We start from the raw sequence: 14,196 nt of genomic DNA on the forward strand, positions 1-14,196 counted from the left end.
GGCTTCAGGGGCAGTTACAAAGCTCCGATGTTCCCTTCCTGCCCCACCTCCCATGTCTTACTGTCCTACTGCTCTTCCCCCCAGGAGTTCAAAACCAGCCTGACCGATGTAGATGTAGTGAAATCCTAATGTGGCTCAGAAGTAGGGCTCTTGCGTAGCGATTGCAAAACCCTGGTTTTGATCTCCAGCACTGGGGGGTGGGAGCAGGGGGTGGAGGGTGAGAAAATCACATCACTCCCAGATGTCTGGCATTGGCTGCTGGCTTTAGAACCAGGTCTCCAAAATCTTTTTCCTCAGCACTCTGCTGCCCCTCAGGTTTGACTCTCATGGGAAAGTTCTTAGCTTAGTCCTACAAGCCATCTTTGGTATGATCCCTGCTTTTCTGGTTCTGATGGGTGGCCTTTTACCCTTCTAAGGCCAACCATCTTCCTGTCTCTCACTGTCCCTGTTCTGGGAAAGATCTCTTAGGGTCTTTCGTGGCCACACGATGGCCTTGAGGATGGGCAATGGGCAGCCTGGGCCGGGGCCTAAGCAGCAGACCTCCCAAGAACAGTGACACGTGCGTTTGGGCATGCTTATAGTTTTCTCCAGAGGACTGGAGAGAGAAGCGGGTGGAATTTAGAAACTTCTCAGGCTTTAAGAATTCCTGCCCTCCTCCTCAGTCTGACCCTGACTATGCCTGTCTGGGTCCAGGCAATGCCCACGGGCAGGACATCAAGAAAAAGAGGGGAGGCCTGTTTGTCATTTGCTCGGTCGCCCCTCCTCCGCACTTGTCTCCACTGGCTGCTCACCCCCTTGCTGCCCGCCTGTCCCTCTGGGCTGCTGGGGCGCCACTACTACTGTCCACAACCCGCTTTGCCAGACGGGTCCAAAGGCAGCTTGACTCACTGCTCTGCCAACAGCCCACGGCTTGCGCGAGGCTATAAAACCTGCCACTGAGGGAGGAGGCCCGGTGCCGCCCTGCATTGCACAGCCCGAGCGCGCAGACATGACCCGGGCCGTAGAGCGGGGCCAAGGGGCGGCGGGCTGGGGGCTGCGCGGCGCCCTGGTGGCCGTAGCGCTGCTGTCGGCGCTGAACGCCGTGGGCACCGTGTTCGTGCTGTGCCAGTGGCGCGGGCTGAGCGAGGCGCTGCGGGCGCTGGAGGCGCAACGCGGCCGGGAGCAGCGCGAAGACAGCGCTCTACGCGCCTTTCTGGCCGAATTGAGTCGCGCACCACCGGGTCGGGTCCCCGAATCACCCCAGGACCCTGCGAGCGCAGCGCGCAACAAGCGCAGCCACAGCGGAGAGCCTGCGCCACACCTCCGCGCCGAGAGCCAGGACATGATGATGATGATGACCTACTCCATGGTGCCGGTAGGCAGGGGCTCGTCTCGGTGGCGCCCCCGTCGGTCAGGGCAGCAGGAAGTGATGGGAACTAGGATCCCGTGGCCAGGGACAAGGTCTTGGAGAGAACCCCGGGTATAGATGTGGCTAGGGAGGTCATCCTGGCAAGCTGCTTAACTCTTTTGAGATCAATCTCTTCATCTTCTGGGACCGGGCAGGGCAGGTCTTCACTTCTGACATCTTTTGAGTCTGCAGGTAAATGAAGGGCGTGGGACGCCTTTCCCAACTTTTGACAGAAATTTTCTAGGTGTGAACTGACCCACAGCCGCAGCTCCCTGTGGCAGTCTCCAAAAACAAAGTGACTTTTTCTTCAACAAGGATCCCTTGGCTTGGCACAATCTAGTGGTTAGGTTTTTTAATCTGGCCTGGACTCATCCCCGTGAGATGGCAACCAAACTGCCCACCTAGATGCTGAAAATCATTCCTGGCTCTCAAGCTGTTCCAAATGGGAGAAATTAATGTAGTGTAACTTTTATTAGCATGTGACTACGCACTGACAAAGCTGAGGTTCTTCACGTGGGGCCTGGGCTGCTTCCCACACAAGCTCACAAGAGTGGAAAGCCCGAACTACTGGCAACCGTGTGCATCCAGGGAAGGTTCCAGCATTAATCTTTTTTCTTTTAATCACCCTCCTGACCTTTCTCCCTCTCTCCCTCCTTCCGTCTCCCTTCGTAAAACAGTTTCATGTAACCCAGGATGGCCTTCAACTGGCTGCGTAGCCAAGGATGACCTTGGACTCCAATTTTCCAAACACTTAGGTGCAGGATTGCAGGCATGGGCCGCAACACCCCTGAGCCTCTGCATTTTCTAAGCTATCCTCTGCGTATTCGCTTCCTGAGATTTAGGAGACACCTCTCTAAAAGAAAGACCGTTAAAAAAAACAACACCATCTTTATTCCAGTTTCCAGGGGTTCTGCTTTTATGGATTTGAACCCAGTGGTTCTCCGGCAGGGGCACTGAGATTGCATTCCCACCCCCCTTTCCACTTCCTGGTCCCCTCTCATTCACTGCAGCAGCTATGGGCTGCTTTCACTTTATAATTAGAAAATTTTCAATTGTCACTCCAAGTCCATACCTAGGAATCTTAACGTATGTGACGAGAAATGTCTACTTAAAACATTTGCTATTCTCAGAGAAGCTTTTAAATACTGTGTGTGAGCTTAAATGCTTTTAAAACTACAAATATCACACACTTCAAATCCATAGTTTGAGAAAGTTCAAGCTCTCCATTTCTGGCTTCACTTTTTTACTCACATAAACATTCAAAAAATCTATGCCTAAGCAAAAAATTCAAAAAATACAACCTCTGTAAGATGGAGAGGACTCATTAGGGAATTCTAGAGCATTCTCTTGGCTCTCCACTCTGCATTTTAAGAGGTTTAAAAAAAAAAACCTTCAAAGAGAAATCCATCTGAGCATCAACACTTTATATCTTTAATCCTGCTTTTAAGGTAAAAGGTTTGGATCCAAATTGCAGCCTATTCAGTTACTGACATGAGAATGAGCTTGAAAAAAAAAAAAAACAAAAAAAAAAAAGAGAGAGAGAGAGAGAGAATGAGCTCATTTTCATGTCAGCGTTCAGTGCAGGGTACCTGGCCATGCAGCCACCTGCTGATCTTACAGATTGGCTCAGAAACTACAGCTAGGACATTTACAGATTAGCACCCACCGCCTCACATCGACAGTGCACATGTTGTGACCCTTTCCAGTCACTGAAGGAGATGCAGCAAGACCAGAAGGCACCAAGCTCCCTGATGAGTGATCCCCTCATGCCAGTGTCCCCTAAGAACACTGCAGCTCGATCGTGTGTCAGGTCTCAAACCCAGAACAAATGGCTGACTGAGGTGCACACTAACGTCTCAAAGCCGATGCCGGCCTGGCTGCCAGGTTCCCCCTGTATCCTTCCCTCCTTACCTGTTCCAGGGTCCTCCTGGCTGGCATACCCCACCCCCTACCCTGAACTCTCCAGCCCCAGGGCTGGGCTGCCCCTCCCCCAGCTCTCCCTTCCCTCTATAATCCAGCCATTTTGGTTGCCTGGCTCTTTTGGTCTACCCTTCACTCACCTTGGTCAGTCTCTTGGCACAGGCCACGCCTCTTGGTCAGTGTCTGGCTCCTCTCCCCTCTTCCTGTGGGCCAGCTCCTAACTTTGCACAGCTCAGTCTGGTCGTGTCACTCTGGACTCTTCCCTGATGTCCCTGCCTCTCTCTGGCTATGCTCTCCCACATATCTACAATAAACCTCCCTCTCCTCCATCATGCCTAGGGACAGTCATGGTCTCCCCTTGTTATTTCTCTTTCTCCGTCACCATGCATGTAAGCACCCAGGTGCTGTACTCTAAGAACACTGTGGTTCTGCTGTGCCCAACAGTGTCTTGGGGACGTCGTGCGGTGCAGGTTTTGATTCAGATGCTCTAAGGTATGAGATTCTGCATGGCTGCAAGTGTCCATCAATGCCAGTGCTGCAGGTCTGAGGACCACATTTTGAGGAAGGCAGTCCTAGAACACCAGAGTCTTTGGATAAACCTGAAAACAGTGATACCAGAGTCCACCCTAGATGTTATTCCAAGTGGACCAGTCTGAGGTGTGGCCTGGGATGGAGTTCACTTACTAACAGACAGGAGATTGACATGAGTTCCTAAGGATGGTCAGCTCCTAAGGATGGTCCCATCAGGCACTGCTTTACACAAAGGAACCAATTTCACTGCTAAATGCCTTTTTTCCCTCTTTATTATAACAATACACTTCTCATCCTCACAAATTTTTTTCTTTACTCTTTGCTTTTCTTAGAACAGAAAATTAACCACACAAGAAAGCAACTTATTTTTTAAAAAAGCCATCACTGGGCACCTCAAGCAGAAACATTCAAAGAAGGATCTAGAATAAATCGTGGAGGTAGACACATCTACCCACCCACCCACCCCTGGCCTTTTGCTATAGCATAGATCTTGAATGAGTGTCAGATCCATGGGCCACCCCAGAGCCTCACTCTGCGACTCTCTATGGGAGATCTAAGACCAAAGAATCAAGCTCTACCAGATTAATGTCAGCATTTCAAACAACCTTCCAGAGTGCTCTCTTTATCCAAGATGAGCTTCCTTGTGGTTTGTTTCTGCGCTTTTGGCTAAAACAAAAAGTACATCCCTTACTAGGGGAGTTCTAACCAGCACATTCTGGTTGGTCGTTCTAAATGACTTTGTTGGGGAAAAAAATGAGCAATTATTACTGAAGTACAGTTAATTTGGTGCAGACAAGCATATTAAAAAAAATTAAAAGCAAGTGAACGTTTTGTTGGAAAACTGTTGAGTAGGACAGTGGGCAAAGTCTGGGAGCACCAAACATGGCCAGGGAGCACTGAACCTGACCGGAAAGGGGACTAGGGATCTGGAAGCCATGGGAAGGAGGGCAGCTTTGGACCTACCCCCTCCCTTCCTGTAGGGCACACTGCCTCAGTTGCTTCCTTCCCCACAACCTGTAATCCTCTTCTTTCCCAGCAGAATTGATCCAACCCCTCCCCTCCCCTCTCTCTGCACACCCCTCCCCCTGTCTCCCCACACCACTCTCCTGCCCTCCCTCCTCTCTTTTCATGTATTACCCTGACTGACACTCTGGCAGCTCTGCTCTGCTGTCTTTTCTGACCACGAATCTACAGCATCCAGAGGAACTTTAATAACAAAATCAAAGTTGGGTAGAAACCCTGCAATGCACTAAGGCTGGCGAATATATCTCCACAGCAATCGTTAGCCCTGGGTACCAAGCACACTCCCACATCTAAGATATCATTTGAGAGCGGACATATCTCCACAGCAATCGTTAGCCCCGGGTACCAAGCACACTCCCACATCTAAGATATCATTTGAGAGCGGACATATCTCCACAGCAATCGTTAGCCCCGGGTACCAAGCACACTCCCACACCTAAGATATCATTTGAGAGTGAATATATCTCCACAGCAATTGTTAGCCCCGGGTACCAAGCACACTCCCACACCTAAGATATCATTTGAGAGTCTGGGCACCTCTCTAGCAAGAAAGTCACCTTTTTCTATTTTTAAGTAAATCCAAATGGGTTTTCAAGGAAGACAAATATGATTAAACACCTTCCAGATACTATGAGGGGCGTGTGATAGAATGTAAGGCCTGTGCCAGGCTGTTGCTTTAGACAGGGTTTTACCATGATATAGGTTAGCCCTGAACTCCAGTTCCAGGGGATCTAGTGACCTTTTCTGGACTCTATGGGCACTGCATATACATGGTACACAGACATATACACAGAAAAAAATGCCTGTACATATCAAGGTATTTTTTTTTTTATTTTAAAGAAACTTATCTGACCAGGATTGAAAGCAACGCTAAACTATGGATATAAACCTACGTATTTAGAGGGCCACTTGACAACGTGTCTGCTTAGCAAAACAACAATAGTAGGTTCACGACCTCCCTAGTCAGGGGCCTTTGGCCAAGTTTACAGTATTAGGCATGGGTCCCTTTTTTTGAGCACGTTTTAAGTTCAGTCAGAAAGCAGCTGGTTGTCCCCACGACGTCCACACCACTGTTGTAGCAGTGGCCACAGCCTGCCCGGCAGGTTGATATTGTAGTGTGCAGGGTCTAATGCTGGGTAAGACAGCGAATAGATGACTTTTTTCCCTCCAGTGTCGCCAGCGCTATGAAGGCTGGCCAGCAGGTAGGATGTTGCCAGATTAGTTCGAAATTGATTTCTCTGTGTCCCCAAACCAAAGCATTTGACATCTTCAGCAACAGGGTCTTGTCATCTAGTTATGGTGGGAAACTAAAAATAATAGCCGTAGTCTGTGTTGTGTTGGGTGCCTCTGGGGCCTCCTTGACTAATCAATAGAAGTATCCCATAACCAGCACTGAGATGTTCATTTAATAACGCGTGTCTTGGGGAAGGCATTGTCTGCCCATGCATGATACTCCTATTTAAAATTTTTTTCCATTATATTTTGATTAGCATATGAAGTACTGTTTGCATAAGGCTTTTGCATACATCCTTAAATTTGGTAACCCACCCGCCTCAGCCATTATCTCCTCTTTCCCTTTTTCTCCTATCTCTGCTTAAAGCATTTACCTCCCGTTTCCCCCCCCCACAAATGTCTCTTCAACATGTGGGGAGAAACCATTCATTTTTTATAAAAGATTGATTTGTTTTGTGTAATGTGTATGAGTACTTTGCTCACATGGATGTCTATGCACCATGCGCATGCCTGGTACCCAGGAGGTCAGAAGAGGGCATTGGCTCCCCTAGAGCTGGAGTTATGGATGGCTGTATGTTGCCAGGCAAGTGCTGGGACTCAAACCTGGGTTCTCTGCAAGAACAACAGGTACTCTTCACCACTGAGACATCTCTCCAACCCCAGATATTTTCATTTTAAAATGCAAATTGCGACTACCCTAAAATATAAGTTTCGTCTTTTGCCATGACTAGAAGATAAAAGTTTGACGCTATGCTGAGCCGGGGAAGCTGGCGGGAACTGGCCAGGCTCTTGCTCCGCTGTTAGCGTGCAAAAAAATGGTGCAGCATGTGGAAATCAGTTTGGCAAATCTAGAAAACCTGAGACTACGTTTCCCCCTTTACCCTACAGTCACATTCTTGGGGGTTTGTCTTGTGTAATAGACTATCACGGCCATGACTGATGTGTTCTCAGTCACTCACTGCAGAGCCTGTGAAAACAGAAGGCTGTGACGGCCATGCTCATCAATCAGCCCGACTTATGCAAGTCTAGTCACTGACCCTACACCACTGGGAAGAAGGAGGAAATTCTCTGTGTGCTTGAACTAATAGTCCCCAGGATACATTCGGAGTGAAGGAAACAAGGTGGAGGAAAGTATGTATTGTAGTAGCCTGTACCTAAGAAAGTAAAATAAGTAAAAAACAAACAAAAAACAGCTTATGGAGGGTAAGCAGAATCTTTTCACTGTTACTTAGCTTCTTCTTTTGAGTTTTTTACTGAATTACCCTGGTTTGGGGATGGGGTTTTTCGTTGTTGTTTATTTTTTTGTTTTTGAGACAGGGTTTCTTTATGTAGCCATGGCTGGTTTGGAACTTTCATTATAAACCAGGCTGGCCTCAGACTCACAGATATCCGCTGTCTCTGCCTCCCGAATGCTGGGACTAAAGGCGTGGGCCACCACCACCTGGCAAAATTACTCTCTTCTTACTGTGAGTAAAAAAGCCCGCCTACCACAGGTGACGTGGCTGCTGAATTTGAGCGTATCAGCAGCTGTGACAACCAGGGTTCTCTTAGTTCAGTGTCTGCTACTATAACAAAAAACCGAGTATCAGGTAGTTTGTAAATATGAAGGTTTTATTTGACTCATAGTTCTGAAAGCTGAGCAGTCTAAGAACATGGTACTGGATCCAGAGGACTCTCCTGATGCGTACCACAAGGCAGACACAGGTTTGTTAGCTCAGGTCTCTCTATTATAATGATGCTAATGCAGTCACGGGAGACCTCCCCTCATGACTTCATTTAATCCCAATCACCTCCCTAAGTCCCCACGCCGAAATACTAGTAACATATGAATTTGAAGGTCAAGTTTCCAATACATGACTTTGGGGAACTCATTCACACTACAGCATACGCCCTGAATGAAGCATACTGTGTATGTTCTCATTGATGATGTCTGCACAAGAACCAGAGCCTACTCTTAATTTTTTTTTTGAAGAAGTAAAAACACCTGACTTTTCTTATGAAATATCTTTTAAATATTGACAGCAGAGAGAAAAGAAAAGAAGAAAAGAAGAAAGAAAAAATAGTTGGTTGGCACAATTAAACAGCATTCACATTGCCTGAGGCCATGTTAGGACATCCAGACAAGGAGTACGGAACAGTTGTGTCTTGGGTGGTTTTGAACAAACTTGTTTTATTTAGCTAGGTCACAACCTTGTATTTTGCAAGCCTGATTCTGAACACTTGGGAGTAACCACTAATATGTTGTTGTTATGGTTGAGGTAGAAGTGATTTTTGGCATTTTCTTTGGTTTGAGTTGTATTTCTACTTGATCTATTTGTATTTATTTACTTATGTATTGGAGTGTGTGTGTGTGTGTGTGTGTGTGTGTGTGTGTGTGTGTGTGTGTGTGTGTATGTGTGTGTGCGCGCGCATGCGCGCGCGCGTGTGTTTGTGTAGGTTTTATGTGCACATGAGTACAGGTTCCCACAGAGGTCATCAGAAGGCGTCAGACCCCCTGGAACCTAATATTTCCCCAGTGTAGCTTTACTGAAGTTTGCTGACCCCATGCATACTGTCCTCCCTGGAGAAGTGCTGGGGTTGGTGAGCCCAAGCTGCTAAATCAGCATTGTTCCCTGAATGCAAGACAGAACGGCTGTGAGGGTGTGGCTATTCTCTGGAGCGGGAGCCTGTAGGCTGAGCCAAACTACCCAATTCCCAAGTCAAAATCGGTAAAGATTGAGACAGAGCCTAAACCCCCACCAAAAGCCCACTTCAAATTCTGCTCTGTTCAGTTGGAGGGGATAGTAGATACCTCAGGAGCTCCTGTCATGTGGAATAGACCCTATAGGAGATCAGCCTGTTACAGAAGAGCACAAAAAGAGAGTAGCCAAAAGAGAAAGCCACATGCAGACCTGGGAGGCAGATTTCTGTATCCTTCCCTGTGGCCTCAGGAGCTCATTTCTGCTTGGGATCCAGGGCAGTGTTCTCAGCGCACACCTGGCACTATGTGGTAGTGTGGATGTCAGCAGCCATCCTCGGTGTTAACGGTGGAGTGAGGACTTGAAATGATGTCTCTGCTAGGATCTTGTCTGGTGGTCTTGGTACTTTGAACACCCTCAGAAATGTGGTTGTGTCTCGGACAATGCTGGTTTGTTGAGGAAGAGAGGAGGGAGCTGACCCCTTCACTCCAGTTTAGACCCTTCCTTCTCAAACACCTAACTTTGCATACACACTAAGGAAACACTTCAGATTGGTACACTTGATTCTTCTATATCCATTAACTCCACAGCTACAGATTCAATCCAGCACCCATTAAAAATAATCAAAGAGGGTTCTCTCTCTCTCTCTCTCTCTCTCTCTCTCTCTCTTTCTTTTTCTCCGCCTCAGTTGCTGTCCAACTTACTGTGTGTCTGTGTGTGTGCGAGCACATATTGCACGCACATGCGTGTGCAAATGCATATGCACATATGTGGAAGCCAGAGGAGGCTGTCAAGCATGTTTCTCTGTCACTCACCACCCCCTGTTCCTTTGAAGACAGGTCTCTCCCTGAGCCAGAAACTAGACGTTTTGACTAAACTGACTGGCCAGCAAGCCTCAGGCATCCTCTCGCCAACACTGGCCCTGCCCCACACTATGCTGGGATTACAGACATGTCCCTATGTCCAGCTTTTTATAGGTGCGGAGGATCCAAAACCAAGGGTCTCACCTTTGCTCAGCCATCACTCACCCACTGAGCCGTCTTCCTGGCCTTGATCATTTCTTTCTGGAGACAGGTCTCCTGTAACAACGCGGGTTTCCAACCCAACCTTGAGCTTCGTGATCCACCTGCTTCTGCCTCTGAAGGGCTCTTGTCACTGGCATGTGTCACCATACCTGGCTGAAAATAATTGTCTTTGTATTAAATGTGTGTAGAGTTTTTCCTTGTCACCAGTCACCTAGACGCGGTTTCAAGTGTATAGAAGGTTATGCACATCTTAGATGCAAATGCTGTGCCACAAGAAACTTGGGCATCTGTGGATTTGGTGGCAGGAGGTCTTCTGTCAGCATCTGTGGGACAGCTGTATGAAATTGTCTTGATCCTCTGAGGACACATGGAAGAAACAGTGGGTCAGGACTGGGCATCTGGAGCCATGAGAATAGGAAAATAGTGTTGACCAGATGAACAGCGGGAAGCTACATGGATCTGTTCCCACAGAGCTATTAAAATGAAGTTAATAAAGCCTACCTCAGGGTTGGCCTAATCTCTTCCCAGCCAAAGCGGCAGAGACAGGAGGAATAAGCCTGTTGAGCCCTACAAGAGGAGCAGGATGGTGCCTTCCGGATTATCCTCTCCCGGCTTTACCCCACCATTTCCCTGCTGTCCCTTAACCATCTCTGTGATCATGCTGAGAATGCATGGATTTTTGTCTTGGAACTCAAAGTCACATAAACCCCCCAAAATGCACACAGATCAGCCCACCTGGAACCACACAATGTGCTAGGTCACAGGCTGAGGGTGCTTGAGGAAGGACTCTTTCTGGGTGGGTTCTCAGCCCACAGATCCTCCCAGTGACTTTGTCCCAGGATCTCTCTGTGATGGGCTTAGGCTCCCTGCTATGACTTCAGCCCCCATGGACCTGTCCTTAATTTAAGCAGTACAGCATCCTTCTTACACTATCAGGTCCCCATCTAAACTATATGCCTGAATGGTCCCTGAAGTATATAAGAGTGAACACAGTGGCCATGGAAGTCAAATGGACTCTTGGCTGGGTGACCTTGGGCATCTTTGACTTCTCTGAGACCCAGTTTCCTCCTCTGTAATGCCTGTCTCATGGGGTTTCTAGGGATTTTGAAGACAATATAAGAATAGTGCCCGCTATCATAGTCAGGCCTTCAGTAAGTAGTCATTGTTGCTATTTTAAAATCCTGGGCAGGGAATGAAATCCAGTGTTAGAGCTCATGCTAAGCATATGAAAAGCCCTATGTTCAATTCAATTCCCAGGACCACAAACAAGCAAAAACAAGGCACTGTCTCAGTCTGTTGAGGCTCCAGTAACAAAATACCAGAGACTAGTCACCTTTAAGCGACAGAAATTGACTTCTCATAGCCCCAAGTAGTGGGGAAGTCTAGGTTATAGGTGAAAGCATACTCAGTGTCTGGAAGACCATTTTCCAGTTCATGGCTGACACCCTCTACAGACGGTAGAAGGAAGCAAGCGTTCTGAGGCCTCATTTTCTATCCCCATTGGATGTGGTGATGCACACCTTTAATCCCATCACTCAGGAGGCAGAACTCTGTGAGTTCGAGATCTGTCTGGTCTACACAGAGAACTCCAAGACAGCCAGGGCTACATAGTGAGATTCTTTCTGAAACAAAACAAAACACTGTTTTATTTTCAGAAGACGTCAAGCTCACTCTTGAAGACTTTGCTTTTGTATTCTCATTGCATTTCTTCCTGTCCAGCATGTCCACTGCACCGCTCCTATCACCTCCCAATGCTACCACGTTGCTTCAACATAATAACTGGGTGGCAGGAGACTGAAAATTAGCCATAGTGTTGTGTAATTGTGAGCCCTCTTGCCCCAAGCTCTGGGTTTATTGTTTGCTCCCAAATTCCTTCAGCATTCCAGATATCTGTACTCTGCAGTATTTTTATCAGCTGCTACTTGGGGAAACTGTGTGACCTCTAGAAGCTTAGATTGCCATCAAAATGACCTAACTCTTCATGTCAGTGAAACATCACAGGGCCAGGGATATAACTAAACGGTAAGAGTGTTGGCCTAGCAGGCACAAGGCCCGGGGTCCATACTCAGCACCACAAAAATAAGCAAGTAAACCAATAGCAAATCATAATTAACTAGACTTCATCAAGGTGCAGGACTTCCTGGTTCCCTACCCTTCTATATGCCACAGTGACAGGTGGGACGCCTCTGAAAGCCCTGTTAACTTCTGCTGATTCCCGTTAATGGCGTTCAAAAAAACAAAAACAAAACAAACAAACAAAATGTCATGCTTTCCTGAAGAGAAGACAGAGCGAAAAGCACTTCTGAAAAAAGAGAACAACTTTCTTGAGGGTCTTGTGTACCTCAGGATATGATTGGTTACCAAGGTGGGAGTCGCCAGAACAAGTCATTGAAATAACACACTTATGGGGTTAAAAATTTTTTTTTGAAGTCTAAGACATATTTTCCTTCTGCATTCCTCACGCCTCACCCCACCCCCACCACTATCAAAAAAGAATCGCTGGCTAAATCTAGTTGACATTCAAGCTTAATTTACATGCATTTTATCGGCAGACTAAAGGTCACTTGTGTGACACAATCTGAAGCTTTTAGGTTGCGATTCTTCCACAAAAAGAGCATTTTTTTTCAAGCTCATTAGTTGCTTTTATGTAGATCTCTGAGTTTTAACAGCTCTCTGTCTTAAATAGATATAATTTGCTTCTAGTTTAACTAAAGTTCAGGACACAATTTCCTTTACTGAAAGGTAGAGTTAAAACAAAAAGACCAGCTGAAGAACATTCAAAATGCAATTTGTGAAGTTTGTTCCGAATGCAATACAGTAATCTCTTCATTTGCCACTCAGAAAGTTCCGTGTGTTTGCAGAACTTCTGAGAACTTTGGGAGCTAGCTCTTCCTCGACTCGAGCTAAGAACTGTAGGGGACTAGGAGTCAGTTGTGGGTGACTGTGCCCAAGGTACCATGCTGAGCAGGGGCTGCAAAACACTCAACACTCGTACGGTTTGTTGGTTGGTTGGTTGGTTTTCAGTAACTCGGCAGGTGATGGGTGCCATCTAGAATCTCACTCATTAGAAGGAAAAAAAAAATACCCTCTCCCTTTTGAGGACATTGAGACGTTGGAAAGGAAATCTTTTATAGTCATGTGATGAGAATGGGGACCACAAGGAAGAGAGGGGCTCAGAGGTCGGGCATGTAGCTAGGAACAGAATAATCATTAGTGTGTACAGAGCCCTGAGTTTATTCCCTAATACTGAAAGAAATCACCAGGGCAAGCCAGAGGGCAAAGTGTTCCAAGTGCAAATAGTGACTCGAGTGTCTGGCTGGAACGGCAATTGTGCGAGAGACAAGGAGACCAACCGGACCTCCCTAAATTGAAGACCCTCAGCTGGAGAAAGGGAATCAAGGTCAGCCCCCTAGGCAAGAGGAAACTTGGAATTTCCACTTTAAGAAATCGAGAATGGAGCCGGTGAGCAATTGGGAGCCACTGTAGCCCCTTTATGGAAGGAAGCCATAAAGGAAGATGGCTTCCCAGGAAGAGAGATGCTCTGGCATGAGATGTGGAAATGAGCGCAAACCAAGAAGAAGGCTAGTGAGTTATTGCATTGATTTAGGCAAGAAAAGACTCACGTGTGGTCAGGATGGTGGCATGAGAGTGGAGAGGAAAATCTGCGGCGTTCTAGAAATATTAAGAGAAAAGAGTGTGCTGAACTTTGTGACTAATTACACAGAAGGAAAAGGAGTCACTGCTCCAGATCTTTGACGCCTCCAGGTCGGCAGGCGTCAAAGACAAATGAAGATGTGCAGAGGCGTGCCTAGCTTGGAAGTGGGAGAATACTGGCTATGCTTGCAGACTGAATGTGATCTGACAGAGAGGGAAAGGTTCACAAGAAAATATTCAGGGAAAGGTGAACTCTGTCCTTTCCACAGGAAAGATCTTTACAAATCCAAAAATTATCTCAGCGGAAGTGGACTTGATTGGCATGCATATGCCCCAGGTTCAATCCCCAGCACACACCACACAAAAGTCTAAACATTAAAAAACAGACTTCCATGTGACCCAAACCCTCGTCTCCACTAAGAATACAAGCTCTGGGATTTGTTAGCCCTCACTACCTGGTTCAATGAGTGACCTTCAGGAGGTCGTTCAGCCTCTAAAATATCTAACCCACGAGTTAATGGAAGGATTCAATTATATATATAATCCACGCAAGGACCAGAGGTGTTCTCTGGAACTCACTATATGTCCACTCCTTTATTTTTAAATTTTGTCTCCTTAAAAGGAAAATAAGTTTAGTTCCATTTCTCTCTTCTTCAGTGTTCTTCCTTTAAGTTTATGTTTCTATCTTACACTGTTTTCTCAATAGTTCCTTCTCCTTCATTTTACAAAACTGCTTTGAGTAAGA

General features: G+C 46.8%; 1 protein-coding gene across 1 annotated transcript in view; it reads left to right on the plus strand.

The window, feature by feature from the left end:
* Positions 1-218: 218 nt before the first annotated feature.
* Positions 219-14,196, plus strand: part of Gldn (gliomedin) — a 46,385-nt gene continuing 32,407 nt past the window's right edge. The window contains exon 1 of the mRNA XM_052760555.1: positions 219-1,354. Coding sequence (XP_052616515.1) covers positions 989-1,354 — 366 coding nt within the window. The 5' untranslated portion in view covers positions 219-988. The remainder of the gene's footprint in view (positions 1,355-14,196) is intronic.

Source organism: Peromyscus californicus, unplaced genomic scaffold (genome assembly GCF_007827085.1).
Source record: "Peromyscus californicus insignis strain IS unplaced genomic scaffold, ASM782708v3 Scaffold_11__1_contigs__length_118956290, whole genome shotgun sequence".
Classification (NCBI taxonomy): Eukaryota; Metazoa; Chordata; class Mammalia; order Rodentia; family Cricetidae; genus Peromyscus; species Peromyscus californicus.